This window comes from Topomyia yanbarensis, chromosome 2 (genome assembly GCF_030247195.1).
Source record: "Topomyia yanbarensis strain Yona2022 chromosome 2, ASM3024719v1, whole genome shotgun sequence".
Taxonomy (NCBI): Eukaryota; Metazoa; Arthropoda; class Insecta; order Diptera; family Culicidae; genus Topomyia; species Topomyia yanbarensis.
In genome coordinates, this window is record NC_080671.1 from 58,308,917 (window position 1) to 58,332,158 (window position 23,242).

Below are 23,242 nucleotides of genomic sequence, written 5' to 3' on the forward strand. Positions count from 1 at the left end.
GGGCTCGACCAATTCTAGCTCCGTCATCAACGACGTCAAAACGTGCGTGACGAAATGAATCAGCAACCACTTCGTAGGAAGAGCGAACTTGGCGACGATGAATGATGGTTTATTATTGCTGTCCTGTAATGGGCTGCCTATCCGGTATGACCGGTGAACGCGCGAGATGTTGAAGAAAGCCCACGGGGATTTTACAGCATCCACGAGAAAAAAAGAGTAGTCACTGGTGGGCGATTCTCTACTACGATCGGGGCCCGGTGAGATCAATTCAGGAAGCGGCTTCTCTCGTTTATTCATTCATATGGCGCAAATATTTTGATCGATGAAATCCACGTTCGAATGCGATATACAGAGCCGTACTAGGGATGGAGAATGGTTTTCCTATAGCTACTGAACAAGGTTGTCGAGCTACACGAACTTCATTCATCAACTGACGAAGAACAGATGGATGCATTTCAGCACGTGCTTTTCTCATAGAAACGGTATTCGAGATGAGATTTACTCTATAAGAAAACTTGCAGATCAGTTGCGTTGCCAGTTGATGTTCCAGTCGCACGCGGGCCAGTCGAGGGGTCACGATCAGTGATAAAAAGTGAAGAATAGTTTGTGGATATCTATAAGTATAGTGACAGTTAAAAATATAGCCAATTTTATTTACCATTCATAAGAAATAAAATAAAATGAGTTATCTATACGACTATATGGAGCGAATATTACCAAGATCCTGGAGGCGGAAGCGGATTCGACGGCCAATGGTGCACTGGACACCACCAGAATGTAATTGTCAATTGTTTGTAATCGAGTTGCTCGCAGATAAGTAAAGGTGTCGAGTGGCATTTGATGTGTGATTACATCATATGTTATAAATGTGGTGCGGAGTACTGGATGTTGATATTTAATAGGGTCTAGGGGTGATGGCAAAAATGCATCTGTGTTTATTCTATGAAGCGAATATGTAAATTTCTAATGAAGTGGGTGGATGTTTAAAGTAAAATTCAGTGAACATTGCACAAAAGTGACCAATTGTGGACGATGAAGTTTACTTCGTGAGAAATGAAAGAGTTTCAATGGTTTGATTAATTGATAAGTAAATTTGCAAAGATTTTAGATCAGGACAATTCGTTACTACATTACCCGAACAGTTGTTTAAAAAATTTTTATTGGTTGAGTGCTTTTTAGCAGGTCTTTTAGTTTGTTAGCAAGTAACATTGGGTTTGTTTTACTCGTCTTTAGGTGTAGGCTTAATAAGACATTCGTTGTAACTCCTCTAAATTATGAATAAAAGCAATGAATTTACTTCATAAGCTACACCTGTACTGTATTACACGGATACATTTGAACTTCAATGCAGTTAAACACAACAGATTCGTGTATTTCGAACACGTCTTCATCAAATGAGCTGCTGGATCTTGTATATGAAGTATGTTCAAAGTTACCGTTATTACTTGCCTTTTTTGTTGTTTGCTCCATTGTTATTGGTACTGGATTTAGGCCTAAGAGTACTGGATACAGTTAGTGAATGAACAGGCCTGCTTCTTCGCCAATAATTTCTGTTTGAGTTAAAGTTGTTGTTTACAAAATTGCCACGTGGCAATCTGATTTTTATACGTATAGAAGGTTTTTCTGGTTGTAGTCCAATGACAGCCTCTATCTTTTTCCGGATTAAATTAGCCTACACACTTAATTTTTTCTGCCGAATCTCAGTTTATTTCGCATTTTTTGCCGAAATCTCAACAGCTGAGATTCAGCAAACATTATTTTTTGCAGAGATCTTAGTAAAAGTGACGTTTGAGTGCTGAGACTAGGGAAATATTTCACCGAAAATCAGTAAACTAATCGCACTTTACTGAGATATCAGTTTCTAAATTTGCTGACTACACAGCTGTTGGAAAATTACCGAGCCGAATTGAGTGTGTAGAGCCCGCGTCACATCCAACGGTTTGAAGTATCTCAGCCAAAAACTGATGTAGTGATATCTTGTTATCATATTGTAGAAGGCTACAGAAACCGAATTCAAAACTCAAAAAGCTCCGTACCGAAGAACAAGTGGATATAGAGACTAAAATATATCAGCAGCGAACGGAGTATACATGGGTATTGCTAAAACTGTGTCAACCGAATCTCTGACACAGCATATATTTACTTCTTTGCAAATTGTGGGCATCAAATGATGGTCGTTGCTTTAAGTAACTTTTAACAGTTAACTCCGACTGCTGGGTAAAACCGACCCCCCCCCCTCTGTTATCGCGATTCGGAAGCACTACTCGAACTAATATCAATGATGTCGTGTAGAGCATCGAAAATAATCATAATGGTGGTATGACAGCATTTTATTAGTCTACATTAAGATGCCTAAACGACAATAAGTTTGTTTTGACAACTTTTGATTTGATTTTTGTGCATCATTGACTACAGGATATTTATGATTGTTAAAGTGGTTGCATAAAAATGTAAGTGGATTTAAATTCTTTGATTAAAGTCGTACAAGGTGCATAGATGAATTTAGTCCAATAATATTAATATAATATATCTGTACTAAATCAACCAAAAACATAGGCGGTCGGGTTTACCCACCATTTTTGAAAACAGCAAAAATGAAAGTTTTCGCTGAATGTAAATGTTTAAAACGCTTGTATCTCACAGTTTTCTCAAGATACGAATGTAATACTATGCATAGTTTCCCAGAAGTCTAACCTTTAATTTGGTACAAAACGACTTTATCCGATGTAAAATGAGCATTTTACAGCCAAAACCATTTACTAGGTCGGATTTACCCCACATTACCCTACTAAAAGTGTACTGGAAACGAACTGTTTTTTGTTATGATCGACAATAATTAGAGTAGCACAAATCAATTTCCAGTTTATCCTGTATGTTTATACGTAGGGGATACTGAGTAGGGTTAAAACAGCTTTTTTATTATTGGATAAATCTACGAAACTGTCATTCGACCATTATTTATTTTTAATTTCTTACTTCTGTTTATGCTTTATCAAATTACGCCAGAATAAATAGTATAAATCTATAACAAAACATCAATATGTTGATTTTCGTAACAATGATCTTTGTTTCAGCCCTCCTCCTACCGAGGTAAGTTGAAACAGGGAGCAATATATATGTTCATCACGATGATGATCCCGAATATGTTAGTCGCTATTTACCATTCAAAATCAACTAAAATCATAAAATATGTTTCCACTTTTATGGTATATACTTCATGTTATTTGCAATTTTGTGCATGATCTTAATATTTTTACGCGAGCAATTTCACGAAACTCAGAATATTTATTTAGGATTCGTGAGCTGCATGCCTGGGAATAAGTTCATACACTTAGAAGATATCTCTTATCATTTTCACTTTCGTACAACCTTGCGCATGGTCTTGAATTTTTTGATTAGCTTTTTCCAAAACTTATTTGTGCCTTACCATGTTGTCTCGTCACTTGCCTGATGTGAAGGAAAAGGGAAGTGAAAGAAAAAAGGTAGGCAAATACAATCACACAACAAAACAAAAAAACAGCCTGGACTCTTCACTACCAAAACAATAATAATCCCTACTGATAAAACCCATAGCTCTTTACCACACTGGGTGAGGGCCAATAGCATGTCCTTGAGTTCTAGCTCCCTGTGCATACTATGTATGGAGAAGAATTATAAATCCGGATTACTGCAGGGTACTTACATATCAAATGATGTGAAGTTCTATACCCGATCAGAACGACATAACAGAAAGCTATCAAATTTATATCTCATGTTGATATTTATTACTCACTGTGTTATTTTTGTGATATCCCAATCAGCAAGGCAAGCAAACTTATATCAAGATTAGATCTTCTGGTGATATCATTGAACTGCTAATATGATTTTAATGTACCCATATAACGATGATTTTATAATATATTACATATTCTTTCACAATTTTCATTGAACGCTAACTGTAAACTGTAAATCGGGCAAATGACCAGTTGGTTAAAGCCCCAATAACAAATCAATCAATCACCTGTGAATGATTGTTATATTACACAAATGACTGTCTATTTGCTAATACGCTGAAGCCTCTTTTTATGCGTATTTATTCAACTTTCTAAAGCAAATTTTCGAAGTTTTTAATGATTTCCTTATATTTGCGTTTTCCACATGGAAGTTCCACGATTTTGAGAATAGATAAGTTTTAGATGCAAGTGGTCGGAAAACTTGAAAGTAAGGTGTTTAACTTACTTGATTGCATTTTGATTAAGAGATTACCTATTTTCTGAGACACTCGTCTGACACGCAATTTCGAATATGTGGCATATGATTTCAATATTGAAGCATTTATTCAAAAAGTTTTGGAATCGTTAAGTTGTTAACAAGCTATTCTAAAGATTATTCTTTTCATATAAAACTTATTTTAAAGAAGATGCAGGAAGTATCAAGCACTCCAGATGAAATAAAGAAACGCGGATTCAAATAAAAAAGCATTTTTTAAACTATTTGTTATGGTTTAGTCAAATGATTATAGAAATAATTTTCTTTTAATTAATTGTGCATATCGCGAAAATTAATTTTCAGAACTTAAAAAAACTGTTTGATATATACTGATTTCCACAATACTGGTATGAATTTTGAGGATCTTCGAGGATCTTCAGTCCGATTTCTCCAATTTATGCGGGTTTTTCATAAACAACCGAAACTTGTCCAGTTTGTGGGTATCTGATTTTGTGCGTTCTCCGAATAACCAAAGCATTGTACTTTTTTTTTATTTAAACCCCCGCATAAAAATAGTTTAGTTTGAGATTGATATTCCACCTGAGACAGTTTGACATTTACAATGAACTGACAATTACTTTGTATGCCCCTATGTACTAATGTTTCCGTTGTATTCGATGGTGCTTCGTTCGTTTAAAAAAAAACATCGAACTAACAAATTTTCGTAATAATCAAGATTCCTGATTCATTTTGTAGAAAGTTAAAAAAAGCTTCGTTCGTTTAAAAAAAACATCGAACTACCAAATTTTCCGTAATAATCAAGATACTTGATTCCATTTGTAGAAATTTAAAAAAGGGAATAATACGACCTGTTCAAATTTTTGAATGATTAATATTTGTGAGTATGCTGCATAAAGTTATCAATATTTCAAAATGGCCTAGAAATCTCTGAATATATACATGTCCAACCTGGTATTATTGTTTGCTGTTACAATTTAAATATGTGTTTTAGATAGTGCTTGAAATAGCTAAAAATTTTAATGTAAAAATAGTGAATAATTTCCTCCTTAAAACTAAATAAAATTTAGAAAAGAAAATGTATTTTAGAAAACATGAAATATTCTAAAATTCGTCACACCGAAGAATCAACAATTTCTCGAATTTTATGATTATCTGTTATAATATTCGCTCTTGATAGATTGAACTATTGTAAAAAAAATGTATTTCTACGAATTTATTAGATGTGAGATAATTGTACTGGTTTGCTTAATCTTCCCCATATTTAAAATGCCAATAACAAAACCCTGAAAGCGACTTTACTTGAAATTCTCAAAATGCAAACCTCAAAACTTTGGCATTTGTTTCTTTGAATCTATTCGGAATCATAAGTAACATTTGCCTTATTCTCCGTAAAATAATGTAGGTAAATTATCCGCTCAATCCCAAGTAACAATTGAAGTTCTTTAGTATGCTACAAGTGCAATCTAAGTTTTATGAGTGGCTATAAAATTACCATAAGGCTACTAGGGATGTTACCATATCGCATCGACATTATTTCTAAAAATCGTGTAAATCATGTTAACGTGCAAGAGAAGCACCGACGCGCACTATTCAGAATCTAAAAATAGCCCCACTTTCCTAATCTGAAAAGATATTATAAAGCTATTCAGTCTATCGTAATAAAGGCAGCTGTAGTAGTGAGCAGAACTGTATGAAAACAAAGCGTATTATACAAGGAAAACAAACTGTCCTTAGGCTTTGGCAAAGTTCAATGTGTGCGTTCTGGAAACATCTTCTGCATCTATAATCGTTTTGCCCCTGGCGAATGCGTAGAATATTATGCTAACATTAAACATCGATCGAAAGCAACGTCGTTGGTTCATACAGGAAACATCCTCATAAAACTCAGAATACCCAGGTTCAAATCGCTATATCCACAAATAACAATCAGCGTGTCATATATTCATAATAACTATCAGCCAGCATGTATGCAATCATTTGACAAAACTATAAAAAGCTTTTGCTACATGAAGCTTTTTGCTTCCAAACGAAAAACGCCTTAATGTATGTTATATTTTTCTATTCTATTCTATTTTTAGACTTGCACGCTAAATTCGTTGATACTATACAATAGGTAATAAAAGCTATATTGGCCGTGGGGGAACCTAACAAAATGTGTTATAATTCTGATAGAAGCCTATCACAGGTTGTCATATTTTTGATATATGGGTCATTCCATGCGAAGTGATCAAGGCACGTGTAATCGACCTCCACGGATTTGAACAAAATTTAGAGGAATTGTTCATCTGGGGCCAATATATAAAAACCCAAATTTTTGTGACAATTGAACCACCCCTCGGGTCATGGGAGCACCCCCCGTTTTGGCAAATTGCCAAAACCCTTGATTTTCTTTTGATCATATCTCCGGTTCTATTTACTCTAGAATCAAACCACAAGATGGCTTTTGAAGAAAATTGTTCAAGGAGTCTATAAAAAATATTATTTTTTACCGACAGTGTTGCCAACTATGCATTTTTTCAGTTAAATATTAAAAGTTAATTTTTCTCAAAATGCGTATATTTTAATTTTGAAAATTTTAATGCCATCGCGTTCCTCAGACATTTTTACATAAAAAACACTTATCATCCCAATATAATATGAGCGCATCCTGAGATACACCGTTTTGAAGAGAAAAAACCGCAATTTCCCATATAAAATCGCAAGCGCACAACACTAAAAGACCAACTTGAGTATTCTAAGTTCAAACATAATTTTTCGCGAAGTAGACGAGAAATGATGAATAACTACGTATTTAGTTTGCTTCTAGCAGATCAGGGTCGATTTTTATGACAGTTTGAAGATTTTCTCAATTTTGGCCAATAAAAATGGATTTTTATATGAGAAAATCGGAGTTTTTCCCTTCAATACGGTATATCTCAGGATGCGCTCATATTATATTGGGACGATAAGTGTTTTTTATGTAAAAATGTCTGAGGAACGCGATGGCATTAAAATTTTCAAAATTAAAATATACTTATTTTGAGAAAAACTAACTTTTAATATTTAACTGAAAAAATTGCATAGTTGGCAAGTCTGTCGGCAAAAAATAATATTTTTTATAGACTCCTTGAACAATTTTCTTCAAACGCCATCTTGTGGTTTGATTCTAGAGTAAATAGAACCGGAGATATGATCAAAAGAAAATCAAGGGTTTTGGCAATTTGCCAAAACGGGGGGTGCTCCCATGACCCGAGGGGTGGTTCAATTGACACAAAAATTTGGGTTTTTATATATTGGCCCTAGATAAACAATTCCTCCAAATTTTGTTCAAATCCGTGAAGGTCGATTTCAAGTTTGCATCTTTTTTTGATCACTTCGCGTGGAATGACCCATATACTAAAGGAATTTCTGTTATGTTTTCTTTTATTTTACCAATTAACGAGACCAGAGTTATAACACAACTTGTTATCATAATAAAGTAACTCAGTCTGTAATCATTTTGTTATTTCTTTCTGATCGGGTAATCGGCTTCACAAAGATCATACGAATAATACTCAGTACGCTGAATAGTAGCCATGTGATAATTAAGTTTTCAATGTCCAGTCAGTGCCCTGACTAGAATACTGCAATTGTGCTTGGAAAAATGCAACTAATTCTTCGACATTTTCGGCTTCACATTCGGTAGAAAAGATTTTGTTTGAAAGCTAGTTTGCAAGCTACGCCAATGCAATGGCAATGGTTGGCATGTTCTGATGCAACCCTGGAGCGAATCTTGTACTTTATTTATCTAACTTATCGACAGTGGTGGTTCTGGACCAACGAAATCGCAGCATCCGCTTTAACCAATTTGTCCTCCCATTCATTTCCAGAAATATCGGAATGATCGTGTACCCATAAAAGCTAGATAGCATTTGAAATGCTAAGTTCTTCGATTTGAGCTCGACATGCAATCACCAATTTCGTTCTCGAACTAAGTGCTTTTAGAGCAGCCTGACTGTCAGAGCAAAAATAAATCCTATTACCGCGAATTGCCTCTTGAAGTGCCGATTGTACACTACCCAGAATCGCGAAGATTTCTGCTTGGAATACGGTACAGTATCTACTAAGCGAATGAGATTGGTCTAATCTCATTTCACGACTCGGTCCTCCAACAAAAGAACCGTCAATGTAACAAACTACGTATTCTTCAAGTTGTCGCCTCATTCAGCCATTCATCACGAAGAGGAATTCGCACATTAAATGTTCTAAGAGGAGCACTACATGTGAGTGTAAGGTCACTGGGAGCAAGTATTCAATCATCCCAAGTAACCATTTGGGGCCACAGTCCTATGTGGCTAGTCGCACGATATATTGCATTACTACTACAAAGTTCAGTAAGATGGTATGCACAAAAAAGTGCTTCTTGTTTCAGAAACACATACAGTGATTCGTGAACTCACCAGTCATCACCATCAAGACCATACTCTGAAGATGATACAACTTTGATTGGATTGTCGTGATTTCTGCCACCACACAAGGCACCCGTATGCCAGTATTGGTCTAACAATTGTTGTGTAGATCCACTGAATGTACTTGGGTTTGAGTTTCCAAGAATTGCTGAAAGCTCGTCTACACTGGCCGAAGGGCATGCAAGCTTTCTTGATTCTGAAAGCGATGTGAGCTGACTAATTTAGTTTTACCCCAACGTACTTAGCTTGATCTGCGACAATAATTTCAGAGTCAAAGAACTACAACGGAAGAGCTCAGGTTGTAATCTTTCGTTGCGTGAAAAGCGCCATTGATGTTTTATTCTGATTATGTGATAATCGAGCATCAAAAAACCCCCTTGCTCGACAGCACACAAGACTGTATTAAAGTGTGCTAATGCAAATACTGGTGATCATTATACGATAATCATCCAAACCAAACTCATTAAGTTTCCTTAACAAACCATAGGCGACAAGGTTCCATAGAAGTGGTGACAGAACACTACCTTGAGGACATCCACCGTCACTCAGTTACTTTATCTCTACTTGGCTTAACGGTGAGCACAGATATCGGTTGCTAAGCATTACGTGTATCTAGTTCGTGATATATTAAGGTACTCTATGACCTCGTGCTGCTTCCAAAATGGATTCGAAAGTCACGTTGTCAAAAGCATCTTTTGCTTTTGCGAAAAAGCTTTTTCAATGTTGTAGACAACATTGTGTAGCAGGGTGGTAGTAAACTTTTCCCACTGATATGCATGTTGCATTGTACGCAGCAGGTGCCCAAGCTGTCATCCCGAATGGAGTAGTCGATTAAACGTTCCACTGATTTGAAAAGAAAGGCAGCTCAAGTGGATTTGTAATGCCATTTTTATTGAAACCTTCAAAATTAAGTAGCTTTTCAACATAGAAGTTTTCTTTATGAAAATACGGTTCTTGAACTAAAGCTATGGAAGCTTTTCTTTCCTGCACAATACGGGATAGATTTATAGTTGCTGCACGTTTATGTTGAAGATTAATTTGTGCTACTGCTACACATTTCATTATCCGCTCGTATTTCACTGTAACTAGAAGATATCAAACTAGCATATTTCAATCTCACCAGCCGGCACGAAATAACATCTAGACTTGCGGACTCCTTTTTTCAGTGGATCAATTCATGCCTAAGAAACTTTAACCTGTCGGATGCCACACGCCCTCTAAGCTGGTTTTGTACAGAGAAGGATAATAGACTGCTATCAACCTCCTAGTGAACCACAGCCGGCTACCCAGCGTTTAAAAAATCACAAAAATTGATTAAAATCCATTCTTTTTCGAGTGATTGTGTACTCAAAGATCAACTAAACAACTAGATAATGCTATGCTATGCTTTACAGGTCGTATCGCTTACTTGGAGCGAATGTTAAACCTTTTACCCTTCCAAACCACCAACTCCGCGACACCTATGGAAGAGTCTGATGAGTCGTCGTTCTTCCGTTAAGGTTGGACAGAGAAAGAGTAAAATTCGCAAACGAAAAAAGCAGTTTTTTTCCACACCGTATGTCAGATCTTCATAAAAATCAATCAGCAGTACTGTAACAACATTCTACATACGCTGATTGATTTTAATGTAGAATACATTTAAGCTTTCAATATAGGGGTCCCGTTTCAAAATATCGGCTGCGGCGCCGCGTCAGATTTTGAACGTTAATAACTTTTATCATACCTAACAGAATGATTTGATTTTTAGGCCAATTTGTTGCAAATATGTTCCTCTATGCTGTATTAAAATTTGAAGTATGTATAACATGCACTAATAACAAAAAATTGTGTTTTGAAAAATCTTTCGAAAACGACTCGGAAAAGTGAAAATTTTCAGCCCATCCCGCACAGAGCCGTCAAAATGGTGGACCAACCGAACAATAAAATAATGAAAAGTTTATATATAGGTCCACTACATGTTTGTTCCTATGGTTATTCGCATTGGGTTGCTTGACGAGAGCAGTTGGTGGGGGAAAGACGGCATATTCCTTTGGTTAGGCCATTAGAAGCCGGACGGAAAGGAAAGGCTCATGCACGGCACGAGAACGAGCGAGAAAGCGATAGTAGTGCATATTAGCGCGATTATATAAATATCTGTCGGTCGGTTTTTCTCATCATTCGTATTCGTTCAAGCACTAGCAAGCAGCCAGTCCACCGAAGGAAAGCAGTTGGCAATGACGACGGCGGAAAAAGTGCCCCAGCTACTGGTGACTCATCGCAACCCGATCAGGAACTGTCGACCTGCAAGAATTTCGCCCCAACTAAAGGGCAACAGAGTAGGCTATCGTTCCAGCGTCTGGGTCGTGAGATTGTGCAGGACTGCAAAATCGAGCCACGCTTACAAAGCTCAGTCGTAATGATGCCCCGAGAAGCCAACGATGCCTACTTGGTCGGTTTGTTCGAGAATGCAAAATAGTGCTTTGTGGCTCACCGTGTCCGCGGGGAGTGCGTCTGAATTATGCTCCCGCAATAAAACAATAAACGGTTCTTTACAGGACCAATTAATTGTGTTGTAATAAGAGTTAAACTGAAATTTACATTTTATGGTGTATAACAAATAATTTTCAGAAAGCTATATAAAAAATACGATGTGTGGAAAGAAAGAAAGAGAATTTAAATTATCCTCTCTTGCTCGTTTTCGTGCACTGCTTTTCCTTTCCTTTCTGCTGCTACTACCATCATAACTAAAACGAATGTGCGTGTTCCCCCACCATCTCTTGGCCAGTGTTGCCACAATTGCATGTCGCTATTACAATTTGAATTATTTTATTGATCCTCTCTAGTATTGATAAAATATAGAACGTGCAAAGTACACTAGTCGCATGCTTTTATTCGAACTTTTTGGCAGCCTCCGTTGATTAACTGCATAAATCGATTTGTTTGTGCAGCTCCTTGCTAGTAGCAAACTAAATAGCCTTTATCAGCGCTAACAAATAACACGAAAGAATTTAAATTTGTGAAAATCATTTCCTTCTTTTCAAATCTGCAGCATTCTTTGAAAATATTGTTTGAATGTTGTTATTGAAAAACTGAACATGCAAGTTTGCTAGCACTGGCCACTAGATTGAAGGCGATGGAAAGACAGAATATTCGTTTTGGTTATGCTAGTATTGGTAGCCGAACGGAAAGGAAAGGCACAGGAATGGCACGAAAACGAGCGAGAGCGATAGTAGCGCTTTCTCGTGTGTTCATATATGAATATTGGTCGGTCGGTTTTTCTCATCATTCGTATTCGTTCAAGCACTAGCAAGCAGCCAGTCCACCGAAGGAAAGAAGTTGGCGATGACGACGGTCGGAAAAAGTGCCCCAGCTACTGGTGACTCATCGCAACCCGATCAGGAACTGTCGCCCTGCAAGAATTTCACCCCAACTAAAGGGCAACAGAGAAACTAATCTGTGTTCTAATAAGAGTTAAAGTGGTTCACCGTGTCCGCGGGGAGTGCGTCTGAATTATGCTCCCGCAATAAAACAATAAACGGTTCTTTACAGGACCAATTAATTGTGTTCTAATAAGAGTTAAACTGAAATTTACATTTTATGGTGTATAACAAATAATTTTCAGAAAGCTATATAAGAAATACGATGTGTGGAAAGAAAGAAAGAGAATTTAAATTATCCTCTCTCGCTCGTTTTCGTGCACTGCTTTTCCATTCCTTTCTGCTGCTACTACAATCATAACTAAAACGAATGTGCGTGTTCTCCCACCATCTCATGGCCAGTGTTGCCACAATTGCATGTCGCTATAACAATTTGAATTATTTTATTGATCCTCTCTAGTATTGATAAAATATAGAATATGCAAAGTACACTAGTCGCATGCTTTTTTTCGAACTTTTTGGCAGCCTCCGTTGATTAACTGCATAAATCGATTTGTTTGTGCAGCTCCTTGCTAGTAGCAAACTAAATAGCCTTTATCAGCGCTAACAAATAAGACAAAAGAATTTAAATTTGTGAAAATCTTCTCCTTCCTTCTTTTCAAATCTGCAACATTCTTTGAAAATATTGAAAATGTTGTTATTGAAAAACTGAACATGCAAGTTTGCTAGCACTGGCCACTAAATTGAAGGCGATGGAAAGACAGAATATTCGTTTTGGTTATGCTAGTATTGGTAGCCGAACGGAAAGGAAAGGCACAGGAATGGCACGAAAACGAGCGAGAGAGCGATAGTAGTGCTTTCTCGTGTTTTCATATATGAATATTGGTCGGTCGGTTTTTCTCATCATTCGTATTCGTTCAAGCACTAGCAAGCAGCCAGTCCACCGGAGGAAAGCAGTTGGCGATGATGACGGTCCGCAAAAGTGCCCCAGCTACTGGTGGCCCATCGCAATCAACTACCGATCAGGAACTGTCGCCGTGCTAGTATTTCGCCCCAACTAAAGGGCAACGGAGTAGGCTATCGTTCCAGCGTCTGGGTCGTGAGATTGTGCAGGACTGCAAAGTCGAGCTACGCTTACAAAGCTCAGTCGTAATGATGCCCCGAGAAGCCAGTGATGCCTACTTGGTCGGTTTGTGGGAGTGGGCGTAAATTACAATAAAAGCAACCGTTACGGTTCTTTTCAGGACCAATCAATTGTGTTCTAGTGAGAGTTAAACTGAAACTTTCATTTTAAGGTGTGTAGCAAATTTCCAACAAGCAACATAATACGTTGTGTGGAAAGAAGTAGCTTGCACACGGAACAAAAATTTAAATTATCCTCTCGCTCGTTTCGTGCACTGCTTTTCCATTCCTTTCTACTGTTATTATCAGTATTACCAAAACGAATGTGTCGTTGCATGTGTTTAAGAGAAACGTTGAAGTCGCATGCTTCTATTCAAGCTTTTTGGCAGCCCCCGTGAAAAAATATCCAACGATCCAGCGCATCACCATCAACACCAACGCCGATACCAAAGGTTCTTTTCAGAACCACCATTATTACCATAGAGAATTATTTGAAAATTTCCCATTCAAACGTGATTCTGTTGAATATTATTAGTTTTAAATTAACGTCTCGAATTGAAATCACGACGCTCCGGTTATGTGACAGACATTACCCACCCATCTTTTTTTATTGTGACCACGACACCCCATTCCAATATTTCTGAATGAACAGAAGGTCGAGTTTGGAAAGTTTGTAACTTTCATTGTACTTAACCAAATTACACAATGTTCGCACTAATGATTCAGAAATATGATCAGGAATCTTCTGTTAGATTTGTAAGTATGTATAATTTACATGAATAAAGAAAAATTGATTTTCAGGAATCAATTATTATCTGTTCTTCCATTGGCCAGTACTACGCGACTTCCTCATGCTAACAATTAATTTCATCGTTAGCCATCTCCCTCACCAAGGCCAACAACGCCAACAAAACCGGTCCTTTTCAGGACCACCATCATTTTTGTAAAGAATAATTTGAAATATTCCTCGCCCAAATCAGCTTTTGTCCGAAAATCCTAATGAGTATCAACATATTTGAAGAACGTGTTCCTTATGTATTCTACATCTCTCCGGTTATGTCGCAGACATTACCCACCCATCTTTTTTATGAAGATCTGACTTACACTGTGGAAAAAAACTGCTTTTTTCGTTTGCGAATTTTGCGCATTCTCTGTCCAACCTTAAGTAGGTGAAGCATCAACCCTTCCCGTTTACCTCATCCTTCATCCCTTCCCTACGAACAATGGAGATGGGGCCGTCGGAAATAGTGGCTATCATGCTGTTGAGGTTTTAATAACTCGTCTGTCCAACTTCTTGTACCCCGGCGAGCGATCTCGGTCTACCTGACGAATCGGCGACTTCTTCTGTGTCAGGTAAAGCCAAGAAGGGTATATGTCCTTCCGAAGTACTTCCAGATACTGCACACCCTCAATCGAATCTACAATGTCAAAATGAAAATTTCGATCGCATCGCATCTGTCCGCTCAGGTAAACATTTGAAGAATATATGTCCTTCCGAAGCTACACGTGATACTGCGCACCCTCAAGTACGCCTCCTATTGCAGTCAGCTGCTGGACACAACAGTCATAACTCGGTCATTCCCTCCGCACCGCTGCTTGCTCCCCTTCTGGACAACAGTACATCCTGCTCTCCCCGCGTCACTCGCGGTTATGCTGATCATCGAACTCGCAGTCCTGAAAATTGGTATGCAGCACAACACCTCTCACATGACGCTGATGGTTTGCGGATCTACTATCAGAACGCGAGAGGGCTTAAGACGAAAATTGATGACGTGTATTTAGCTGCTGTGGACGGTGACTACGATGTTTGCGTCTTCACCGAAACATGGCTTGATGCGAGGATAACATCGGTGCAGCTTTTCGGCGATGCTTACACCGTGTACCGTGCGGACCGAAATAGTGGCAACAGTATTCGCGGTCGTGGAGGAGGAGTTTTGATTGCTGTTTCCACCGCATTTGCCTCATGTGAGATTGATGTAGGTAGTTTAACCAGTGTTGAGGCTGTTTGGGTTAGAATTACAACTCCATCGAGGAACTTTTATATTGGTGCTGTCTATATTCCTCCTGAAAAGCGACTCGACTGCAATGTCATGCAACTTCACATTGATGCTGTGAATAACGCTTCTTCACAAGCTGGCGCGGATGGCGTGATGATTGTCCTTGGTGATTTCAATCAGCCAGGGCTCATTTGGGTGCCGTCACGACACGGATACGCTTACCCTGACCCGATTGCTTCGACAACCAACATCGCCAGTCGTATGCTACTGGACGGATTTGCTTTCAACGGATTAAGTCAAGTAAGCATGATTCCCAATCACCAGTCACGCTTTCTGGATCTCGTCTTTGTTAGTGAGACTATTATACCTGTATGTTCCGTCAATGAAGCATCCAGCGTGATTGTTCCACTTGACAACTTTCATCCAGCGCTTGAAATCTCAATTGGCACTTTTCGCTCAGTTCAGTACGTAGAAACTGTTTCTGTCGACCGTCTCAACTTTCGCAAAACTGATTTTGTAAAGCTACGCAGTTCTCTGTCGCAAATTGATTGGAGTGTACTGTATGCCCAAAGGAGTGTTAATGCTGCAGTTGCCCTCTACAAGCGACTACTACTGAACTGCGTTGAGACCTCAGTGCCTAAATGTCAGCCTCCTAGCAAGCCGCCCTGGTCAAACAGCACTCTTCGAAAGCTAAAACGCACTCGAGCAAAAACTCTACGTGCGTACACAAATCGACGGTGTCCTCTTTCTAAGCGCATGTTCACTTTTGCCAGTAATGAGTATCGTTGTTACAACAAGCTTCTATATAAACGCTATGTAAACCGCATGCAGAATAATCTACGCCGAAACCCGAAGGGCTTTTGGTCATTTGTTAACACGAAGCGAAAAGAAACTGGACTTCCATCAAGGATGCTTTACGACGGCGAAGAAGCTACGACAACTGTGGCGAAATGTACGCTGTTTGCCAGATTCTTCTCAAGTGTTTTTTCAGCTAACTCGCCAACCGCAATCGAACTCGAAAATGCTACTCGTGACGTTCCTGCTTGTGCTGTTGATATGGATGTGTTTACTGTCTCCGAACAAATGGTTATATCTGCAATTCGGAAAACCAAGTCATCTTATGCACCCGGCCTCAGTGCTATACCTTCAACTGTATTGAAAAAATGTTCGGACTTCCTTGTAACACCACTTGCATATATTTTTAACCTATCGCTTCAGCAGCAAACGTTTCCTGAGGATTGGAAACGCTCAGTAATGTTCCCGGTATTCAAGAAGGGTGACAGATGCAACATGGAGAGCTATCGCGGAGTCACTTCGCTTGGAGTCGAATCTAAAGTATTTGAATCAATCATCAACGAAGCGTTATTTTCTGCTTGTCGACACTACATCAGTACATCCCAGCACGGATTTTTCCCCGGACGTTCGGTCGAGACGAATCTCGTCTGCTTCACGTCATTTTGCACGGATCAATTGTCTAAGAAATTGCAGGTGGATACTATCTACACTGATCTAAAAGCAGCTTTTGATAGAGTTAATCATGAGATACTGATAACAAAGCTTGATAAGCTAGGGTGTTCTACTAGATTCTGCCATTGGCTTCGATCCTACCTTGTACACCGTGAAGTCGTTGTTGAAATTGGCGATATTGTTTCAGAATCCTTTATCAACACTTCCGGAGTTCCTCAAGGTAGTACGCTGGGTCCACTGCTTTTTTCACTGTTCGTGAATGATGCAGTTTTCGTTCTAAGGCGTGGAGGAAAGTTGTTTTTTGCCGACGACTTAAATTTTTTTCTTGTTATACGAAATGAAGCCGATTGCCGTGAGCTACAGCATCTTATCGACACCTTCTATAGCTGGTGTGTAAGAAACATGATGGTCCTTAGTGTTGCAAAATGTTTTGTCATCAGCTATTTTCGAACGAGAAATATGCTTACCTTCAACTATAACATCGCAGGAACTCAGCTGCAACGCGTTGACCACGTGAAGGATCTAGGAGTCATTCTTGATGAAAGGCTAACGTATACTCATCACGTCTCTGCGTCCATCGACAAAGCCAATCGATTACTGGGATTTATTTTCAAAATTTCCAGTGAATTTCGGGATCCTCTGTGTTTCAAGGCTCTTTATTGCTCATTGGTGCGCCCGCAGTTGGAATTTGCAAACGTCGTTTGGTGCCCCTATCAAGCAACGTGGAGCCTTAGGATCGAAGCAGTCCAGCGTAAATTCATACGATATGCGTTACGTGGATTGCCGTGGAACGATCCGTTAAACCTGCCACCGTACGAGGACCGTTGTCGTCTTCTAGGACTTAATACTTTAACGCATCGGAGACATGCAGCGCAGGCTACTTTCGTGTCAAAGATTCTGCTGGCTGAATATGATGATCCGGAGCTACTAGCGCAAATCAGCCTCTACGCGCCTACCCGTTCTCTTCGCCCACGAGCCCTGCTGCATTCTGAAATGCGCAGCACTAACTACGCTGCCAATAGTCCGGTTTTAGCAATGAGTCGTCGCTTCAACGAGTTTGCTGAAATTTTCGACTTCGTCGTGAATTCTTCGCAGTTTCGTCGTCGTGTATTGTCACTAGTTTAATTGTGTTTAGTTTAACTTAGTTTAGTTTAGTTCATTTAGACAAATTGTCAGTTGGACTTTTTATACAAATACAAATACAAATACAAATAAGCTTCGGATCTGTATGTATTTTCCTAAGTAACTCTTGTTGGATAATCGGCAGTTAAACATGATGAAGTCAGTGTGCAAACTACCTAAATCGTCGTCACAACGCAACGTAACGCAATTTAAACTCAGTGGGTCAATTCTATGTACAGTATATAGATACAGTATATACAGAAAAAAAATATTTTGTTATTTTAAATTTATTTTCATGCACATACTTGGAGCATGAATATGTGTAAATGTAAAATTAAGTTCCACCACAAATACACACAACTTGTCGTGCTTTCTTTAACGAAGTTAATTATAATTTTACACGTTGATTGACAATTACAGCTTTATTAAAAGGGGATACCAGTGCACTTCAATGTATTTTTAATCCAATATTGCTATAAAATAAATGACATGTAATATCACACGAACGAAAGTGTAAAATCATATGCTTTTTGATGCTTCCATTGAGTGCATCGAATCCAACTTAATTTTCAATCAAATTTTTGATTCAAGCTTTTTATGTTTACATTTGTATTGATTTACATGTCGTTCAAATTCCATTATTTTTGGTGTGTAGGTAAATGCACCAAATTCGCTGAAGTAACGAATTTCGGCAAAAATAATTGTGGAGAACAATTTCTACAAAATCAATGGGTTAAATGAAGCGATAGGCGCGGGCATCGGGAGTGCGAAAAGAAATTGAATGAAATTAATTAGTTCATAAATAAATAGCAGTAATTCTTTAAGCCTTAAAAGTTACAACACAACCCGATTAAAGACGACATTTTGGTGAACAAATTGGGGTAGGAATTCATCCTCTAATAAATTTCATTAAGTGATTATATATCAAGAGATGAATCATCAACATTCTAATGCATACGTTGATCAACCAATAGAGCAATACAAATTGCGTTATTATTCTATTTGGCGAAATTTGCTTTCAAACAAACCATACCATCGTTAGTCATCATTTTGCCGAAGCAGTTCGCCAATGATGATGGCCACGGTCCGACTACAAACTGATCGCTAATCGGTGTATTTAGAACAACAGTATGCAATTTTGGTGATGGAAATATCTAACTACATATACATATAGGCAACCTTTGCTAGGTAGGCAGGCTAATTCGAATGCAAGACATTGGTAACGCGAACACGCGGTCCGTGGGCGTTATTAGACATTGTTTTGATTCGCACTGCTCACGTAAACCACCAACCGCCAGACGAATCGAGGGTCGCTCCAGCTCTCATCTAAACATAGCGTGTGCGTGATGCGATTTTATTTAGTTGCGGGCGTCTATTCTCCAGCTTACCGATTTGATTTATGTGGGTGATGCTTTTAAATATGGAGTATTCTTCGTTTTCAGGAAGTGACCATTCGCCAATAACATGTCGTAAACCCAATGTTTATAATTGTACAACCTTGACCGATTTTTCTTAACGTTAGAGACTTCTCACGCTTACGAGATCGAATGAGGGATGTTTTGCGGGTCTTCAATGATTGATAGCCCATCATGAAATTAGTAAAACTTTGCTATGCGTATCGAATGTATGGACCGGATGAATAGTTGTTTGTTGCATTCAGAATTTATAGTTCAATCTAAATTTTATGAAGTTGTATCAGGTGAAGATTAAAAAGAATAATCAGTTTCTATAACAGGTAGTTCCAGTGAAGGTTGCATTATGTAATGTACAACTTTCTCAGATGATCGTGACTTTAAACCAGAACCTCATTGTCTGTACATTTTTTTATTTGACGCGAATGTCAATGGAATTCTGCGAACTTCGCAGTGATACACCATCATTAAAGTCACATTCACTTGACCGGAAAAAGTGTATATACAAATTATCAGCTTTAATTTTTGTCTTAGTCATGGATGCGCCAGGAGGCATTTCGAAATCCCCCGTCCGAAGGCTAATTTTAGCGCCATTGCATCAAGTATGTAATGTATTCTGATTCATATTTAACTCGGTTGACCACTCTGGCAATTGGTTGCTGATAGCACTTGCCACCGCATGTTTAGATATTTAAATTCAAGTATTTCTATGTGACGAACAAGTTGTCGCGTTTAATGGGCACTTAACATCCTCTAACGGGTGCTGGTGGGGCGTGTTTACGTTGACACGCGGATGGTGTTGGTTTCAATATATGTGGAGAGTGCAAAGAGCTGTATCGGTGTAAATTCTGGCTTCAATTCAGCCATCGTCAGTTGACTAAGAGAACGCTTGTTCCCAGCTGTAAATCTTCGCAATATCAACGATGAAGCGAGTCCACTACGAACTCCTATTCGGAACAGACAACTAGCTAGCTCCTGATTATCTTTTCAAAGACAACGTCTACAATTGCCTTTTGAAGATTCATTCAAATTTTCAATATCCACTTTTTCTCAAGAATTGAATTTCCATCAAAACTGATTCAAAGTAGGTCAAACTTAATTAACTTTTTAAGTTGATATATTCTCCTTTGGCCAAACATTTAAAATAAGTGGCACCTATTCCTTGAAATTTCATTACTTGATTCTAATCCAATGTGAAACTGAAGAGATGGGTGAAATTGATGAAATTGAGCTAAAATCACTGCTAAGATACCTCGTTTTTGCCAACAGTATTGATTACTGGTGGAGAAAATTAAGGCTATCAAGTTTCGACGAGATTATCAACGAGTTGCCAACATTATTTGACATTCCCTGTTCCCAAGATATGCTTATAAAGTAAATAATATATAAACAATGTCAGCTCTCACGACATTGTTTATATATTATTAGAAGAACAAGTCTTTCTTTACCAGGTGACATGTTGGTAGACTTAAGTGATTCGCTACCTAAGCTCTACTCCTGCTAACAGAAGACAAAAGATTAGCCTGTAAGATTTTAAGTCTTCTAGTATTCCGATTTGTATATTTCACATCCTTGCTCGCACTTGAGTATTATAGCTCAAAATTTGCATAATTTTTCCTACCTAGTAATCTCTAGCTAATTGAATGTTGTCAAAAAGCATAAAAGTAAATAATAAATTCACTGACAAAAATCGGTTCACGACTGAAGTCCACTAGGAGGTCAATAACAGTCTTTTATTTTTCTCCTGACAAAACAAACCAAGAGGCCGCACAGATGAGCAACTGGGGTCAAATCCTGGCCAAAATTATTTGTTGCTGCTATTGAATTTATTGTGCCTTAATATGAACAAAAAAATAGACAATAATTAGTTTTTGGAACAATTTGGCATCTGTCCACCTACCAGTGCAGAGGTCAATTTTCTATATCTTTTTGAATACTAGTAATTTCGAAGTGATCTTTGCGAATACATTTTGTCTTTCCTGTTGCAAAAACAGTTGATCAGTGGAAAAGGGGGGAGAAAAGGGACGCCTGTGCATATTTCCATAGAGATTCATTTTAAAAATCATAGTATTTGGCCCTGCAGCATTTCGGTGCAAGTTTGCCGGATCTCGCCGTATAATGTTGCTTTTTTATCATTCAAGTTTGGAATAAAATGTTTAAAAAACGTATATTTTAAAGTTGGTGCAATGCACAGCAACACTACTATTTTCAGTCGGTTTTAGCCTAAAGTTATACAAATGGCTGTGTTCAACTACATTTGTAATACTAATAATATTGTCTTACTTAATACAGTCGTCATCCATGCAAAAAATCTTTAACAATTTTTGACATACTCCTAATTTTGCCACGTTGTTTAGCAGGTTTTAAGGTATATAAAAAATATAACGAAGGAGAAAATTGAAAAAAAAATTTGGTTATTGGCCAGGAATTTGTTCTAGTTACTCCTCTGTGGGCCGTGTGAAATCCAGCTTATTGAAGTATCTCAGCCAAGAACCGATCGACTGGGTCGTAAAAGGCCTTTGAAAACAGGAGTCCTCAAGGCAAGGTGTTTCTCCGTGTCGAAGACTGAATGGCTAGCGGGACTAAAATATGCCAGTCGCGCACAGAGTGTCATGTCCCGAACACATATTTCGTGGATCTCTATAGACGATTAGAAGTACAAAAGGTGCTGGCGATAAAATGGACGGGGGTCTATCTTCGTTCGCGTCCCTTACCACCTTGGATATGCAAGGCATTACATAAGAATATTTTTAAATTTAAATTTTTAGATTCTCAATGAAGGCTCCCACCTCCCCTGCAGATTGTGACAAATGTCAAAGTAAGCTTCATACAGGGATCTGCTATGCAGCCTTGATTTTCAAGTCAAGATCTAAAACGTCGTGTTAAGGTCGATCCACAATGGACAGAATCATTTACATACGACACGAACTTGCGATAGTAGAATTCGTTTTATTGTTGATGGATCATGGTGTAACGTGTTTGTAATTTGAGCAATCTGGACTGTCAGTAGGGACCATAAGGGACCATTCATAAATTACGTAACGCTTTTAGGAGGGGGGGAGGGGGTTCGACAAGTTGTTACATATTGTGACATAGGGGGGAGGGGGAGTAAGCTAGATCGTTACGTAACATGTTTTCACCGAAGAAAAAAAGAATTTCAAGGAATTTGTTACGTAATAGGGGAGGGGAGGATAAAGAAATTTGTGACAATTTGTTACATGGGGGGAGGGGGGAGTCAATTTTGGGCATTTTTTGCGTTACGTAATTTATGAATGGTCCCTAATTTGTGTGCGCGCAGAGATATTGATTCACGTCAGTTCAATGCAAACGGAATACCAGTGCTATATACGTGGCATCACATCATTTCGACAGTTTGTGACCACTGCCCACTTCGATGAAGTTGTCACCATGTGAAAATATGAGGGAAAATACATTAAATGCTATAACTTTCAATGTAGCGCTCGAAAATTTATAGTTAAAGCCTTTTTAAAATGAAAGATTATTAGTATTATAAGAATACACTCGTTTCTTGAAAAATACGTAAAGTTAGGGTTTTGGGGTGTGTTGTCCCCAAAATCCCCTATATTTAATGTCATTTCTGTTCTACGCTACGAATCATACATTTTATAGTGTTTCTTATGTGAAAAAATCTCACAAATTGAACGATTGTGTGGATTCCAAAAACATTCCTGGCAAATTTCGAATTAATCTTTGGTGGTATATATCAGGCACTCTCGAAGCCAAGGCCGCCACTGTGATGGAATTATTTCGAAACTTTGCAATGGGCGAGCGTATTTTTTTACGTTTGCTTCACTAAATTTTCTGCACACCTAGAAAAAATAATGTAAATTTACGTCTCCTGACCCTGACACATACGAGCATCAAAAATGACTTAGTTTTACGTTTGATTTCAATTTTACATGACGTTTAATTTTGTAAATCATGTAATTTTACTCCACATACAGCGTTTGTTCTGAATGGTAGGAAGTGTAATTTTATGTTATTGCGCATGTGAAGTATACGTTTCATGTAAAATTAAACGGAACACGGTTCCGTCATATCGTAAATTACGGTTTGTTGAATTGTGTCATGTTTGCAACTACGTCAACGATAAAATTCAGATTTTTTTT

At 38.2% G+C, this 23,242-nt stretch overlaps 1 protein-coding gene across 5 annotated transcripts in view; it reads left to right on the forward strand.

Annotated features, from left to right (window-relative positions):
* LOC131685824 (annulin-like) overlaps positions 1-23,242 on the forward strand; it is a 63,800-nt gene that overhangs the window by 29,382 nt on the left and 11,176 nt on the right. Inside the window, exon 1 of one of the 5 annotated variants that reach the window (XM_058969791.1) lies at positions 529-823. The exons of 3 other annotated variants lie outside the window; for them this stretch is intronic. Coding sequence is in view for 1 of the 2 variants with exons in the window: in XM_058969790.1 (XP_058825773.1) it covers positions 681-777 (97 nt within the window). In the remaining variant the exon portion in view is untranslated. Of the gene's footprint in view, positions 1-528; positions 824-23,242 lie in introns of those variants that run through there. One more of the 5 variants, XM_058969790.1, reaches the window with a different exon arrangement.